This window comes from Mchenga conophoros, linkage group LG3 (genome assembly GCF_057382185.1).
Source record: "Mchenga conophoros isolate Kocher_MC1m ecotype Shallow Benthic linkage group LG3, M_conophoros_male_GT1.1, whole genome shotgun sequence".
NCBI lineage: Eukaryota > Metazoa > Chordata > Actinopteri > Cichliformes > Cichlidae > Mchenga > Mchenga conophoros.
This window is the reverse complement of record NC_140528.1, coordinates 23088384-23105887: the sequence shown is the minus strand read 5'-3', so window position 1 is coordinate 23105887 and position 17504 is coordinate 23088384. Positions and strand designations below refer to the sequence as shown.

Here is a 17504-nt window from a genome sequence, read left to right as displayed (position 1 = left end):
GCTCAAGAAATGGACCAATAGACATTCATCCTTTCAGGGTACTGAAAGGCTATGATATTTATTATATAATATTTGTTTCTGAATTTCTTACCTTCAGAAATATTTGCTCCACTCTGTAAACGAGAACTTAAAGCCCAACTGAAGAAGAAGTTCCAGTGTGTGTTTGAGGGCATCGCTAAAGCAGGAAGCCCAACCCTCCTGAATCAGATCTACACAGAGCTCTACATCACAGAGGGAGGGACTGCAGAGGTCAATGATGAACATGAGGTCAGACAGATTGAAACAGCATCCAGGAAACCAGACAGACCAGAAACAACAATCAGACAAGAAGACATCTTTAAAGCCTCACCAGGAAGAGACGAACCAATCAGAACAGTGCTGACAAAGGGAGTGGCTGGCATTGGGAAAACAGTCTTAACACAGAAATACAGCCTGGACTGGGCTGAAGACAAAGCCAACCAGGACATCCAGTTCATATTTCCATTCACTTTCAGAGAGCTGAATGTGCTGAAAGAGGAAAAGTTCAGCTTGGTGGAGCTTGTTCATCACTTCTTTAATCAAACTAACGAATCAGGAATCTGCAGGCTTGAAGACTTCCAGGTTGTGTTCATACTTGATGGTCTGGATGAGTGTCGACTTAATTTGGACTTCAACAAAACTAAAATCCTGACTGAAACAAGAAAGTCCACCTCATTGGATGAGCTGCTGACAAACCTCATCAGAGGGAACCTGCTCCCTTCTGCTCGCCTTTGGATAACAACACGACCTGCAGCAGCCAATCAGATCCCTCCTCAGTGTGTCGACATGGTGACAGAGGTCAGAGGGTTCACTGACCCACAGAAGGAGGAGTACTTCAGGAAGAGATTCAGAGATGAGGAGCAGGCCAGCAGGATCATCTCCCACATCAAGAAAGCTCGAAGCCTCCACATCATGTGTCACATCCCAGTCTTCTGCTGGATCACTGCTACAGTTCTGGAGGATGTGCTGGAAACCAGAGAGGGAGGAGAGCTGCCCAAGACCCTGACTGAGATGTACATCCACTTCCTGGTGGTTCAGGCCAAAGTCAAGAGGATCAAATATGATGGAGGAGCTGAGACAGATCCACACTGGAGTCCAGAGAGCAGGAAGATGATTGAGTCACTGGGAAAACTGGCTTTTGATCAGCTGCAGAAAGGAAACCTGATCTTCTATGAACCAGACCTGACAGAGTGTGGCATCGATATCAGAGCAGCCTCAGTGTACTCAGGAGTGTTCACACAGATCTTTAAAGAGGAGAAACAACTGTACCAGAACAAGGTGTTCTGCTTTGTTCATCTCAGTGTTCAGGAGTTTCTGGCTGCTCTTCATGTCCACCTGACCTTCATCAACTCTGGACTCAATCTGCTGGAAGAGCAAGAAACAACTTGGAAGGTGTTTCAAACAAGAAAATCTTCAAAGAAATACTTCTACCAGTGTGCTGTGGACAAGGCCTTACAGAGCCCCAATGGACACCTGGACTTGTTCCTTCGTTTTCTCTTGGGTCTGAAGACTAATCAAACTCGTTTGCAAGGCCTGATGACACAAACAGGAAGTAGCTCAAAGACCAATCAAGAAGCAGTTCAGTACATCAAGAAGAAGCTCAGTGAGAATCTGTCTGCAGAGAAAAGCATCAATCTGTTTCACTGTCTGAATGAACTGAATGATCGTTCTCTAGTGGAGGAGATCCAACAGTCCCTGAGATCAGGACGTCTCTCCACAGATAAACTGTCTCCTGCTCAGTGGTCAGCTCTGGTCTTCATCTTACTGTCATCAGAAAAAGATCTGGATGAGTTTGACCTGCAGAAATACTTTGCTTCAGAGGAGGCTCTTCTGAGGCTGCTGCCAGTGGTCAAAGCCTCTAAAAAAGCTCTGTAAGTTATAAAGTTTTTATTATTTAATTTGGTTGGTATGTTATGGAAAACACACTGCCATGAACCTCTGTTTTGTTTTTGTCAAAATCACTGTAATATAATCACTGTACCTTTATATACATGTGACTTGTATTAATGCTGCTGCCCTCTTGTGGCTAAAGTGTAATTATGTTCTTGTTATTAGGGAGGATTTGAGAGTAAGGCTACGTTCACACTGCAGGCGAAAGCGCATCAAATCCGATTTTTCTGACCTTTATAAATCTGACTTTTTTGACCCTATGCGACCCATATCCGATCATGCTATGACAGTGTGAACGTCGCGAATCCGATATTTTCAAATCCGACCTGGGTCACTTTCGTATGTGGTACTGAATCCGATACATATCCGATGTTTTAGAAAGCGACTGCTGTTTGAACGGTCAAGTCGCATTAAATCCGTCTTTTACGTCACCAACACAAGACAGACGCCAATTATCAGCGCCCGATAAGACATCGCAAACGCTTCCTGGCCATCCCGTGTAGATGTCAGTGAAACTGTTGGGAAGACAACGTTGGAGAAACGTGAACTTTTTATTTGTACTGTATAATCTGCAGATTCTGACAGAAATCTGCAGCTATCCTTTGAAGCACCGCTCCTCTAAAACAACAATAAGGATCATTATTAGGTTATCTACATTATTATGTAAATAACAAAATAACTTAAAGCAAAGATTGGGAAACGTAAAGTCCGAAGTCTTCATATTTGTCACGGTCTGGGGGGCAGACCGTGGGGGATGTTGGAGAAAGGACCCAAACGCTGGACTTAATGAAATGAACAGTGGGTTTATTTACAGTGAGGTAAATGTACACCACACATTGAATCTCCAAAAGTGCTCCCTCGACTCCCGTGACGTGTCTTCTCCCAGTGCTGGTATCCCGTGCTCTCTGCCCCTGTGCCTTCACACACCCCGTGTGTCTTGCAGTCCTGTGTTCCACTCTCCTGAGGAAAAAACACAGACACAGCCGTTATGGCACCAACTCCAGCAGGCATACACTGACCAGCACTACAAACACTGACATGGAGTCTAACTCAACGATCCTGCGCCGGAGGAAGCTCCATCGCTCTGTTAAGTAGCTCCCCCGACGATCCTGATCAGAAGCAGGTGTGTGGTAAGCTAGGCGTGACCAGCAGCTGGCAGGGCCACACCCATCAGGCCTGCAGGTGGCTGTCCTTCATCCTCCAGCCTCACACACATACACACACCAGCATTGAACACAAGAACACAGTGCAGCAAACATACATCCAATACACTAATAACAATAAAGGTCCACACTGTTCACGAACCCCGAGTCCACGGAACCGGGTCCGTGACAATATTAAGGGTCATCTGTCAAACAATATTCTTTGCTCTGGGTCTAAACAGAGCGCGTTGTGTGTGAAGTCTTCTTTTGCGCATGCAAATGCACAAATGCGTCCTTCATTTCCCCGAATTTGAAGGATTCGTCGGGTGTGTCCTTCGTGGCCCACCATATCCCAGAATTCATAGCGCGGCCCAGCCAAATTTCAGCTGCCAACAATGGCGGCTGCTACTAAGTTTTCAAATTACTCTTATTAATCTTTCTGGGTCACAAAATAAACTTTTAACATATTTTCAGGCGAGAAAGTAGCTGTGTAAACTTCAAATATCTGCTTGGTTTATCAAGACATCGCATATTTGCAAAAGTGTGCAGACGTTTTCGGAGACGTCTGTTCCCCACCCGCTCGCTAGCAAGCCGGGGGGTTCAATGGTCACTCCAGCCGGCGAGAGCAGCGGACGCCCGGCTTCATCGTTTTCAGACCCCGCTCTTTCGCTACTCAGGTTAAACACGATATATAAGTCACTCGGATAACTTAAAAATGTAATTGTTTGCCTTTTTTCTGTGTTTTATTTGTTCCGGAGTAAATCGGTTTGGCTGAGATCAAAGTTCCTCCGGGATTTTCACACAGCTGAATAAACGTTAAACAGGAAACTGATTAAACAGAAGTGTGAGATGGTCGAGAATTTACGCCAGTGTCCTGTTATATTTTAGATAGCAAGGAGCAGACGGCCGAGTTTATTAAACTCCACAAAGACAGCAGTGACGCAAATCTGAAGGCTAGACCGTCCCATTTCACAGCCTCGCACTTCCAGCCTTTTCGGTCTTTGAAGGACCCGGCCCACGTAGACCGCGAATACCGGGTCCTCCGAAGGATGCAGCCGACGTTTTGGGACACAGCTAGTGTGCGATGTTCTTTCAGTGTTGCACTTTGTAGACGCTCCCTGAGCACTGCTCTCACAGCCAGCTGCACATAGAGACCAGTGTTGTTAGTCCAGGTCAGAAGATGACTTGTTGGAATGAAAATGAGCTTGTAGTTTGTCTGCTTTAATAATGTGACTGGAAAAAGGTGTTGGACTTCAAATATGTCCATTTCTTTCACACTTCACCTTTAAAAGTGAAGCCTTGTGGTTCCTGGAAGGAAAAACACGACTTTTTCAAGTCTTTGTCCTGTTTTTATGAGAAATGTACGACTTTAATGTGAAACATTCAGAGTTTTTTCTCTTGTTGTGTTTGTTTGAAGCTGCTTCCTGTTGGCTTCAGCTGTTTGGAGTTTCCATTTTCTAAACTTCTACATTCTGAACCTTCTTCAGCTCTGAACAGATGATGAAACACTGAATGATTTCAAGCTCACACTTTGTCTAATAAACTTACATCTTTCATTCTTTATACAGATTGTGGGACTGTGGTTTGTCAGAGATCAGCTGTGATTATCTGGCAGCAGCACTGAAGTCCAACCCCTCCCATCTGAGACAGCTGGACCTGAGCTACAACAACAAGCTGCAGGATTCAGGAGTGAAGCATCTGTGTGGTTTCCTGGAGAGTCCAGGATGTGGACTTGAAACTCTGAGGTCAGTCAGCATGTTTTAGTTGTGCTGAGATGAATATGATGTGAAAGTTGTGCTGACACTAAACTGCAGACATCAGGCTGATATTATACTGATCCACACTGAGGATCTTCATGGTAAAGTCTGTTTTCTTCTTCTCTGGTTTAGTCCATTGACTGCAGCAGAACAATGTTCACATTTCAAACCTTCAAAGAAGAAGAAAAATCCTCCACTGGATAATTCACTGTGAAACTCTCCAACTCTTCATTCCACCTTAAAGTCTGTCTGACACTGAAATCCAAAGCAAAATGTGTGTTTGCTTTACAGACAGCAGTCCAACACAAACATACACACATCATCCAAAACACAGTTCAACATCCAAATCTCCTCCACTGCCAGCATGAATGATGGGAAAGAGAAGGAGGAACACTCTGACATTCAGGGTTAGAATGAGTTTCATGAAGCAGACTGTGAAGATCAAAGCTGCATTAGAAAGCTTACATGAATGAATGAGTGGACAGAAGTGGACAGAGATCATCTGAAGCACTTCAAAGGCTTTAAATCAGCACATTTCTCTTTATTCTTTATCAACTCTGTTAGTTTCTCTCAGTTTTCTGTGGAATGAAGCTAACAGCAGGCTAATAAGATGCTGACCAATAGGTTTCTATTAAAGGTTGTAATTTGTATATGAAAAAGTGCTTTGGCTCAGCAGGGATCAGCTTACAGGTAGAATACAGCTGCTGGATGGGATTAGCATGTCATAGCTATCTACCAAACTGCTAACTGGGGGATTTCAGGCCATCTATGGATCATTTTTGCTAACTGTTTATTCAGCTTAGGCTCACAGGGCTGCAGCCTGTGCCCTAGCTGTCATAGGGCAAGAGGCGTGGTCCACCTGCACAGGTGAGCAGTCCATCACAGGGCCAACAGAGAGAGACAGAGAAGCACTCTCTCACATCCACACCTACAGCCAATTTAGAAGCACCAATGAACCTAAGCAGCATTTCATTGGACTGTGGGAGAACATCCAACCTCCACAGAAAGGCCAACAAGCTTCAACCTACAACCTTCTTGCTTTAAGGCACTAGTGCGAACCACTTTTCCCCATTTCAGCCCAAATCCTGCATCTTCCTGTTTCTGACTCCAGGCCAGCTCCACTAAAACTTTCTCATCAGACACTGCCACCTAGTGGAGGAAGTCTTAGTCCCATTTGAAGCTTCAGATTACAGTTAGTTCCTTTACAAAGAGGTGGAGGTGGTGGGGCCACAGCACCATCATCACTGAGTGCCATAGGACACTTAACCTTTGTTTCCATATGCTGGGAACTTCCTGTTGTTCCAAGGAGAACTGGAAAATGTGTGAAAATCTCCCAGTCAGTTCCTCACAGCACACTTCAATCATTTCCCTCCCACAGCATCAGGACCAGGGCTTTTCTCTCTTTGGTCCCACTAAGAGATTTCCACACAAACACCTCATCAGTGGGACTCTCAGAGCTACCAGCCCTTTGCTACAATCACAAAGCTCTTCATTGAAATCAATGATATCAAAGCTGGAATCAAATGAGTCCAAGTCTTCTGCTGATTCAGCATCACATTCATCTTTGCTCCTTGTTCTGCATCCCCACCATGGACTTCATTCCTTTCCAAGCCAGCCTTGAGTGTCCTTTATTCAGCTCATCCTTTGCTTTACTTTTACACCTGATTTTAGCTGCTTTATCTCTCTTTCAACAAGTTTCTGTGCCTCAATCTTTTTCTTCTCTCCCTCATAACAAGACAGCTTCTTCTGCCTGAGAACATGTTGGAGTGATTTACTAATCCAGGGCTGCTTATTGGGGAAAATGCTTCCTGTTTCCAAAGTAATCCCCATTTTTCCCAGAAAGAAATGCAAGTAGAAATCGATGATCTAAGTGAGAACATGAGCCTTTAACAATAGCAGCAAAATATCTCTCCAATCTCAATACTCCCTCTCTCGACCTCTGGAACACCAGAGGTCACAATACATTGTGTTGGGTCACTCCTCGGCCCACTCAGCTGCTTCCATGTCCATCCATGGCATCATGGACATCGGGGTCACCACTCCCGCTCTGACCCTCTCTAGCCGTCCTCTGGCTCAGCAAATCAGACAACCTCATGTCATCTAAGTGGTCCAGTAATAAACACCAGCTCCCCCTCGAGAACACTCCATGCGTAAGATTAGGTTTTTTCTGCGTCCCTCTCTTGTGGTCCATCATGCCTCGGGCCTCCAGGATCCTCACCCCCCTGTGGTCGCCGAGATCTTGTGTAAAGCAAACCAAACACCTTTTCCTGCACCTCCCTAACTTATCATCTTTGGGACTCTTTAATCAAAAGCCTGATCCTAATTATCTTCTTGACTTATTGACTTGTATTTATATATATTCTTCAACGTTACTCATCATTTTAAAACTCTTAAAACGCTGCTTTCACGTCCCTGCATGCGTTTCCTGTCGCTTGCCTTATCTAATCATCAACATCCTGTACACAGAAGTCTCGCTGCTGCAAGGCCTCCACTCTGACCTAGAATCTCCTTTCACAAGAAAATCATTATAAGCGCCTATTCTACTAAAAGATCCAAAAAAACAACCACTTTAATCAATTAAGTTTAAACATATAAGCAATTACTCCTGCATACATTTTATCATAGCTAAACGCTGCCTTGAAACAACTCCTGTGTGTTAACACTAACTTCATTTTAAAACTCACATTTCCTATGTTATAGCCTGTTTTTGGTACAGCCTTTTTATTTCATCTTGCTCCTTTGATGTAACAATACCTTCTCATTCTAGTTTATCAGACTTAACCAAAATATATGCTTTCCTTCCTTTGGTCCTTCTCTAAAGCAAGAAACTCCTATTCAGTTCCTCTTTTCTGTCACTTGTTACAGGGCCAGCTCAAGTTCAGTTAAACGCTAAATTAATTTGAGGCCTTTTGCCTGGAATCAATACTGTCATGTGTGTTTATGGACTCTATATGTCTGTAAGCGTGTGCAATCCTTCAATAACTCATATCATCCTCACAGTAGATTGGCTAATCATAGCGCTAGCCAAAGGCTCGTGACCCACAAGAGACGAATTGAGCCACAACTCCCTTAAAGGCACAAAATGCAATATGTGTATAAAAAATCATTTCTACGTATAAGCTCTCCCCTTTATCCTAAAAATAAATCTATGTAATATCTGTATGTGTGTCTTCTATTCATTAATGTAATTGTCAGTTATTTTCTCTCTTTATTTTACCTTCTTTTTGTTTACCTCTTTGTTTGTGACGTGGACATCCCTAAACCATCCTGAGTTCCGGCTTCAATTTCAACCCAATTGTACCCTCTATTCTCGCAGTCGAACTCGTCTGGGCTTCACCTTCCCACTGGCCCCTGTGCCCTTCTCTTAGTGTCCTTTGTTGTCTTGTGATCCCCAGCAAACACAGTCTGTTTCTTCTCTGTTTCTTCTCCGTTGCTCTTTTCAGTATTTTCCTTTTAGATTAAATCCCAGCCTGGCAAAATATCCCATTCAGTGTCTTTAAACAGTTATGTCACACTGTTCTTACCAGCCTGCAGTTCACCGTGCATTTTCCATCACGTGCTTTTCTTCCATGCTGCTGCTGGTATCGTCAGTGTAGTTTCAGTTGCACTGTCTTTTGCCTGCTGTTAATTCTTGAAGTCCACGATGTTCTGTCGGTCTTCATCAGGAGATTAACTGTCCTATGAGCTTCTTCTCAGGATCGGGACAAGTGGGAGGTCAAGCTGTAAAATTTTAAGCCAAAATCTGGCCTGTTTTCCTCCCAATTCTGTTAATCAATGGTTTTGTACTCAAGATTCTAGGTTGAAAGAAGTCCACCTGTATTGACACACTAAAGCATACAATTAATATCCTTTTCATTTCTTTTCTTAAAACCTCCATTTGCTTCATCTGCCTGGAGTTTAACTCGTATGTTTCTCTCTCTGTGTGCTCACTTGTCACAGTCAGTTCCTTTTATGGGCATGCAAAGTTCCTGTCACACACACCATTTCCTGTCAACCTTGCAGCTGCTCAGAACCATATTTTCTGTTTCTATCTCTCCTGTTTTGTTTTTTTTACAGGCTAATAAAACTCTTGTTTTACTAAGTCTTGATCTAAAACAATTCACCCTTATTTCACGCACACACTTCTAAATATACTAAATTCTTTGCGTTTGTCAGATCGTCTCACACACACACCGCCTTTTCTCTCACACTTCCACTTCTGCACTCACTCTACTATCAACTTTCATAGTGTTATTATTATTTATTATTTTGTACAAATCACACCCAATCACTCAAAACCTGCTACTCACAGCATTCACACACTTAAACTGTGACAAGAGTTGAGGAATATACTCACAACACGCTTTCCTAAGAGTATTTCAGACATGCCTTTCATAATCAGAAAGAGCAAGTCAAAGAAAACAATTGAAACCTCTATTAATTCTCACAGCACACACATAGAATAGAAAAAATAAAACACACCAGCATTTATTGCTGATGAGAGGTTACTCCTAAAAGTAATATGTTAGTCTTAAATATATACAGTGCACTCACTATATTTATATATCAAAACTCAGTCAATTACTATACATCCACTACGGCAACTCAAAACTTTATTTATAGCCCTCTAATGAACATAAATGGCGTCTTAAACACACACTCAACAATGTTTGCAGCAGTATTTGTAAAACCAACTGTGGTTTAAACAGTTCACTGCTGACTAATTTGCATTTTCACACTCACACACACACAGTCTAAAAATAGCTCCAGCACTGCCTCAGACTCCTTTCACACAGAGATCTCTTATTTTATATTACAAAGACGTCTTATATTTACAACCACTGTCACATCTGGCAGCTTTAGCGCCTAAACAATTTCGACAAATTTGAGTTAACGGTCCAACCGATAAAGTCCAACTTTTTTGTGATCAATTAACCAGTATCTGTCCAACAGTTTCTGGCCTCATCTCTAAAATCCCTAACTCAATTAAAAAGCGTCAACCAACCCAAACTTTGCCTGAAGCTCTATTTTTGGCATTTCACAGCCAAGGCTTACCCCGAAGTTTTAAGTTAAAGTTACACGCCCGAAGTCCAACTTCTGCTGGCCAAAAAAGCGCAGACTACCGTTCCAAACGGTAAGGAGACTCTAACTCCTAGTTATTCTGGAGTGCCCCAAGCTCCACAGTGACCAACTGACTATCCCTCTTCGAGGACAATGCCTAAGCGTCCTTGGCATTGGCAAGCGTTACCTCTGAGCACTGCGCTTCCTATCAGTCCAACTGACGTTCTTGAATAATTTATAATACTTTGGAACAACAGTAAAACAGCCAAAAAAGTAAAGTGTAAGACTGAAGCAGGTCCAACCTTATAACCAATACGGGCTCCACCCCAAACAATAACCAAATTCCCTAATATACTAAAATCACTCAGCAGTCCAACTGCTTTCCACCGTCCAACCGTATTAAATCCTTTAGCGGTCCAACCGCATTCAATCATTTTTAGCAGTCCAACCGCATTAAATCCTCAGTACTGTCATGAGATTCTCATCAAAATCAAAGCAGACATTCCCCAGTAATTTCAGTGAGTAGACTTTAATTTGTAATGTCCAATTTGGCACACTTTGGAAATAATTCAACAGGTAGTGCCTTACCTTTGGATAAGCGGCTTAGAACAACAATGAGAAAAAGAGAGCTGATTATTAGCTCATCAAAACACAAAACAAAATCACAATGAATTATCGGTTAATTTCATTTAAAATAATTCATTAAGTATTTATGTACAATTCAAATTAGTTAATTACATATTTTGTTGGTTTGTTTTCTATTTTAATTATTTTACTGACACATTTAATGAATTATTTAATGATGTATTTATTTAATTCACGTTGCTACTCCTGGCCCTGCATCGCTGTTCATAAATACATTTTATTTGTCAGCTTCACCCATCAAAGTCAGGGGGCGGGGTTAATGCTGATCAAGTCAACACCATTGCTTTGGTCTGGTGGGCGTTCTTTTAGTGGGCTTTTCTCAATACTAAGTAGGCCTACACACCAGGGTTTGGACATGTGTGGACCCAAACTATACTTTTACCCTTTTTTGTGTGTCACCAAATACACTTTAATATTTTCTAGACAAGAATGTAGTGGCATAATCTTTAACCTCGTTTGGCTCCAAACAGAAGTGACAGACTTGAGCAGGGTTCATTTAAAGGCTGACAGAAGTGGAGTGGTGACGGGGAGATGTTTGACAGGACAGTGTTTCAGCCTCCACAGGTTCATGTTGTGCTCCATCAGTCAGTGAAGATGAAGTCAGTGCTGATGAGGCTGTAGAGTGTGTGAGGGATGTGAATGAGGATGATGAAGATCTGATGATAGCAGATAAAAACAGGCTGCAGAGACTTTGAGCCATACAGGGCACACAGTGTGTGTACAGAACAGCTGAAATCATTATGGAGGCCTCACTGGGATATGGAAGCATCACAGTACAGCTTCAGTGAAGCATTAAAGTCTCTGATATGAGATGAGAAATGAAGCAGCCAGAGCTTTTTCATGAGTGGAAATCCACTGTGACTGTGAGCTGCTGCTACAGCCTCCAGATTAGCCAGCAGCTCATCCTGCTCAACATTTCCTCACCAACTTTAATGGAAGTGTGATGTTTTCAGCTGGAGTGATGGTCAGGGTGGCCTCCCTCTCCTCTTCTTCTCCGCTTCCTCTTTCATTTGTAAAGCCACTTCTGCTGCTTTCATTCATTTGGAAGTCCTGTAGCTGAGTTTGGGAGAGACTAACAGCCTCGGCAGCAGAGGGGAGAAAGGCTGTAACACCACCACTTTACTCTGTTCTACCTGTCACATCATTTTATCAGGAAACAAATATGCTCATGTTTTTACTATGTTTGTCTTGAAGATGTAAGAAGATCACATGGTGCTTTTTATTATTGTGTTGGTTTGTTTGCTGTCTCTTGGATGGAGCCCAGCTGTGCGTGGCCCCTGGGCCTGTGGTCAGAGTGTGTGCTGGATAATCCGGCCCAGGATGAGGCCAAACTGACATGGGATGAAATGTCTGTCACATAATTGAGCTTAGTGTAGTTTCATTTCTGCACAATTTAAAAACAACCAAAACTTTGTTCTGTCTTTTCTATGTTATACTGTAGACTTTCTTTGATACTGTGTCCAAAAGGAGCAGCTTTTACTTTGAAGGGGAGGCGTCTCTGTTTCCTCTTCAGGTTGGATGATGGAAGCAAATTAGTAGCTGTGTCCCAAAACGTCGGCTGCATCCTCCAGAGGCTGCATTTGAAGGCCGATTACGTCACAGCCAGGCGATGAAGGCTGTCCGTATTTGTCGACTCCTTCAAATGTGCCCGACAAATGCGTCCTTCATTTCCCCGAATTTGAAGGATTCGTCGGGTGTGTCCTTCGTGGCCCACCATATCCCAGAATTCATAGCGCGGCCCAGCCAAATTTCAGCTGCCAACAATGGCGGCTGCTACTAAGTTTTCAAATTACTCTTATTAATCTTTCTGGGTCACAAAATAAACTTTTAACATATTTTCAGGCGAGAAAGTAGCTGTGTAAACTTCAAATATCTGCTTGGTTTATCAAGACATCGCATATTTGCAAAAGTGTGCCGACGTTTTTGGAGACGTCTGTTCCCCACCCGCTCGCTAGCAAGCCGGGGGGTTCAATGGTCACTCCAGCCGGCGAGAGCAGCGGACGCCCGGCTTCATCGTTTTCAGACCCCGCTCTTTCGCTACTCAGGTTAAACATGATATATAAGTCACTCGGATAACTTAAAAATGTAATTGTTTGCCTTTTTTCTGTGTTTTATTTGTTCCGGAGTAAATCGGTTTGGCTGAGATCAAAGTTCCTCCGGGATTTTCACACTGCTGAATAAACGTTAAACAGGAAACTGATTAAACAGAACTGTGAGACGGTCGAGAATTTACGCCAGTGTCCTGTTATATTTTAGATAGCAAGAAGCAGACGGCCGAGTTTATTAAACTCCACCGACACAGCGGTGACGCAAATCTGAAGGCTAGACCGTCCCATTTCACAGCCTCGCACTTCCAGCCTTTTCGGTCTTTGAAGGACCCGGCCCACGTAGACCGCGAATACCGGGTCCTCCGAAGGATGCAGCCGAACTTTTGGGACACAGCTAGTGTGCGATGTTCTTTCAGTGTTGCACTTTGTAGACGCTCCCTGAGCACTGGTCTCACAGCCAGCTGCACATAGAGACCAGTGTTGTTAGTCCAGGTCAGAAGATGACTTGTTGGAATGAAAATGAGCTTGTAGTTTGTCTGCTTTAATAATGTGACTGGAAAAAGGTGTTGGACTTCAAATATGTCCATTTCTTTCACACTTCACCTTTAAAAGTGAAGCCTTGTGGTTCCTGGAAGGAAAAACACGACTTTTTCAAGTCTTTGTCCTGTTTTTATGATAAATGTACGACTTTAATGTGAAACATTCAGAGTTTTTTCTCTTGTTGTGTTTGTTTGAAGCTGCTTCCTGTTGGCTTCAGCTGTTTGGAGTTTCCATTTTCTAAACTTCTACATTCTGAACCTTCTTCAGCTCTGAACAGATGATGAAACACTGAATGATTTCAAGCTCACACTTTGTCTAATAAACTGACGTCTTTCATTCTTTATGCAGATTGATGGACTGTGGTTTGTCAGAGATCAGCTGTGATTATCTGGCAGCAGCACTGAAGTCCAACCCCTCCCATCTGAGACAGCTGGACCTGAGTGACAACTACAAGCTGCAGGATTCAGGAGTGAAGCATCTGTGTGGTTTCCTGGAGAGTCCAGGATGTGGACTTGAAACTCTGAGGTCAGTCAGCATGTTTTAGTTGTGCTGAGATGAAGATGATGTGAAAGTTGTGCTGACACTAAACTGCAGACATCAGGCTGATATTATACTGATCCACACTGAGGATCTTCATGGTAAAGTCTGTTTTCTTCTTCTCTGGTTTAGTCCATTGACTGCAGCAGAACAATGTTCACATTTCAAACAGTGAGACTCAACGTATGGCCCGCGGCCCACACGCGGCCTGCCCACCTTTCCTGATTCAGAGAGAGGGGACCCTGATTAACTGTGTAGTGTTCTTCCTCACAGTTCTAAGTATCAGACACAACAATGAATAATCCACAGCTGACTGTCTTTAGCAGGTCAAAGGTCACGGCACACAGCAGACAGTGGGAAATATTATAACTCTGATCATTTATCAGCACATATCCATATGTATAAAAACAAAGCTGACACTGTGAGACTTGATCAGAGGTGTGATCATCACAGCAGAGGCCTTTGTGTCAAAGTCACTGAGGATCAAACAGAAACACATGAAGCAGATTTTCCTGTTCTGGCTTTTTATAGCAGATAACCTTCAAAATATTCTGCAGTCCATCAAAAACTGAAGCAAACCATGAATCAACATGTGAACATGAGCTGATGCTGCTGAAGTGAAGCAAAGTTACAGAGGTTTGATTACAGACACAGCTGAGAGTTTGTAATCTGTCATCATTTTAAAAGGTTTACATTTCTTCAGTATATCCACATTTGCAGCTGGTACCTCAACCTCCACTTGTCCAACACAACTGCTGTCCACTGCCTCCATGACATTGTGATTTTGCTGTTGGTCTTCTGTCAGATCTTCATCAATCACTTCTGCACGGGGCACACCTTCAGACTCTGCAGCTGCATAACGAAAGCCTGTAAGATAAAATTAGACATAAGGTAAATGTACACCAATATTCCAATGACAGGTGTGTGATTCATCTGGAAGTTATGTGTGGATTAGTGTACAGTGATAGCAATTTAGTATGTTTTTGGAGGGGGGGGGGGGGGGTTGTTTACCTCGATGGGTGCTCTTTTTCGCTTCCGTTGCGTACGCCTTGAGTGCCGGTCCGAGTCTGATACAGGTATGTCGTCATGCCCCATGTGCAGTGTTGGTGCCCAGTCTGGATTTGTTACATCCATTTCATATGCTGGTTTGCCTGCAATAATGCCAAATCATAAGCTACTCAGTCGACATGATGTGGTTCTGCAGCATCACACATTAGCATGTTTTATCTCATTATCTATGACCTCAGCACATTGAAAATAACACTAAAAGCCTTTCAAGAGTGATATGAATTAATTTAGAACTCACCGGAAAGAAAATGCCGTGAGCAAACCAACAAAAAGCTGGGGATTGCAGAGAACTCGATATCCGCTCGTCTCACCGCTGCAATCCAAGCCTGACGTCTTTGTTTAGTAATATCGGATACATGGGATCCCTCACGTTGCCTCCAGGATGGAAAACGATGAAAAGAGAGCCCGTTATCCAGCTTCTTGCCTTCACGATCGTGTGATCTAACGTTGCAACCGACAACACAACACGTACGATCCATAGCTGAAATGGTATCCTTTGGCTGGCCTACTGTCATGGCGGAAGGGGGCATGGCCCATCTCCCGTGACATCATGCTCCAAAGCCCTATAGGTGGGAAAATGTACCATGTCGACCAATCAAAAATGATATGGAAACATGACATTTGGTTGTTTAGCAAAAGGGGGAAGTTTTAGGAGTGACCGGCAAGAGAGAGCGAGTGAGCGAAAGAGAGAGAGAGTTTTGATACGTGAGAGATTTGTGACGTTTACCGTGTTTGGTCTCAAGTTAGTTTGTTGTCTTGTGTATTTAGTGTGTAGCTGTTGTTTTGTTTTGTGTGTCAGTTCTACTAGTGATCGTCACAGTTGCTGCCTTAAAGCCAACAAAGGCAGATTGCAGTGTAAACGCTGAGTGACACACCTGCTGTCAGACCTGCAGGTTTATCCCTGTGCTGTTCTCATATGTGTTAGAGTGACACAAACTATTGTTTGACACCTGATTGTTCTGTAAATAGTTTGAAATGATTATATGAAAAACGTCTGAGCCTTGGCTGCATTTTTTGGTAAATAGTACCATATAACTTTGTTGTTTGCAAAACGTGTGCGTATTTTTAAAAATGTACAATCTCTATTTGCATTTCAAGTTATGAAGATGATTCGTTAAACATGTGTGTGGTTTTTACAGTCAAAATATCACTTTCTACTTGTATTTTAAATTTTGTCTGAATTTAGATAAATTGTGCTGATACAGTTGGTCAAAATGAGAAACAGATTGGCAAGATAAACTGTTTTTAAAGGTAAAATATAGAGGCCACATCAAAAGTAGTCAAGAAGGGTTAAAGGCTAAAAGCAAAGTTGTCACCAAGTACTGTTTATATTTGTGTGTATTGCTGCAGCTTTTTTGAGTATTAATTTGGTGCCTTTGTGTGAAATAATGGTATTGTGAGTGATCCATATAGTCACAAAGAATAGCCACTTGTTTCTGTGCTACCAAAGTTCCCCGGCTTTCATTCAAAATGTGTTTATCGTCAGCACCTGCACATTAAACTACTTAAACATTATAAATGTCTTCAAGCTCACACTGAGGCCTGTGGGGTACTATCAGCCACTGAGACAGTACACACATTTATATGTGTTTGTATATGAATATTTCATACTTTAAGACTGCCTGTTTATTTAAGGGAGATGAACAAAATACACTGGAATTGTACAAAATAATATCATGGATGATAAATTAAATAGATTTTAAGTAGATGCTTGTGCATTCTTAAAGTCTTATATGTTGAACTGAACTATGTGATCTGTTCAAAGCCTTAATCTTAATTTGAAGTGAAATGTGCATTTTGAGTTTATACACTATGTATATAAGGCGACCGTTTCCTTTTGCAGTATTTTTGTGTGGTGTACTTTTCTATGTCTTAACAAAAGGGGAACAAAGGTGTTTAAGTTCACCTAGGATGATGTGTTTTAATTTTCACATGGTCTTGCTTGAATTTGACCCTGACAAAGGCGTATGAACTCTGTCAGCTGTTTGGAGTTTCCATTTTCTAAACTTCTACATTCTGAACCTTCTTCAGCTCTGAACAGATGATGAAACACTGAATGATTTCAAGCTCACACTTTGTCTAATAAACTTACATCTTTCATTCTTTATACAGATTGATCAACTGTGGTTTGTCAGAGATCAGCTGTGATTATCTGGCAGCAGCACTGAAGTCCAACCCCTCCCATCTGAGAGAGCTGGACCTGAGCTCCAACAACAAGCTGCAGGATTCAGGAGTGAAGCATCTGTGTGGTTTCCTGGAGAGTCCAGGATGTGGACTTGAAACTCTGAGGTCAGTCAGCATGTTTTAGTTGTGCTGAGATGAATATGATGTGAAAGTTGTGCTGACACTAAACTGCAGACATCAGGCTGATATTATACTGATCCACACTGAGGATCTTCATGGTAAAGTCTGTTTTCTTCTTCTCTGGTTTAGTCCATTGACTGCAGCAGAACAATGTTCACATTTCAAACAGTGAGACTCAACGTATGGCCCGCGGCCCACACGCGGCCTGCCCACCTTCCCTGATTCAGAGAGAGGGGACCCTGATTAACTGTGTAGTGTTCTTCCTCACAGTTCTAAGTATCAGACACAACAATGAATAATCCACAGCTGACTGTCTTTAGCAGGTCAAAGGTCACGGCACACAGCAGACAGTGGGAAATATTATAACTCTGATCATTTATCAGCACATATCCATATGTATAAAAACAAAGCTGACACTGTGAGACTTGATCAGAGGTGTGATCATCACAGCAGAGGCCTTTGTGTCAAAGTCACTGAGGATCAAACAGAAACACATGAAGCAGATTTTCCTGTTC

The 17504-nt window shown here is 42.6% G+C and overlaps 1 protein-coding gene across 2 annotated transcripts in view; it reads left to right on the top strand.

Annotated features, from left to right (window-relative positions):
- Nucleotides 1-17504, top strand: part of LOC146577727 (protein NLRC3-like) — a 620451-nt gene that overhangs the window by 363181 nt on the left and 239766 nt on the right. Inside the window, exons 14-15 of one of the 2 annotated variants that reach the window (XM_085268219.1) lie at nucleotides 4619-4795; nucleotides 16798-16974. In XM_085268219.1, coding sequence (XP_085124345.1) covers nucleotides 4619-4795; nucleotides 16798-16974 — 354 coding nt within the window. Of the gene's footprint in view, nucleotides 1-97; nucleotides 1890-4618; nucleotides 4815-16797; nucleotides 16975-17504 lie in introns of those variants that run through there. The other variant, XM_085268221.1, reaches the window with a different exon arrangement.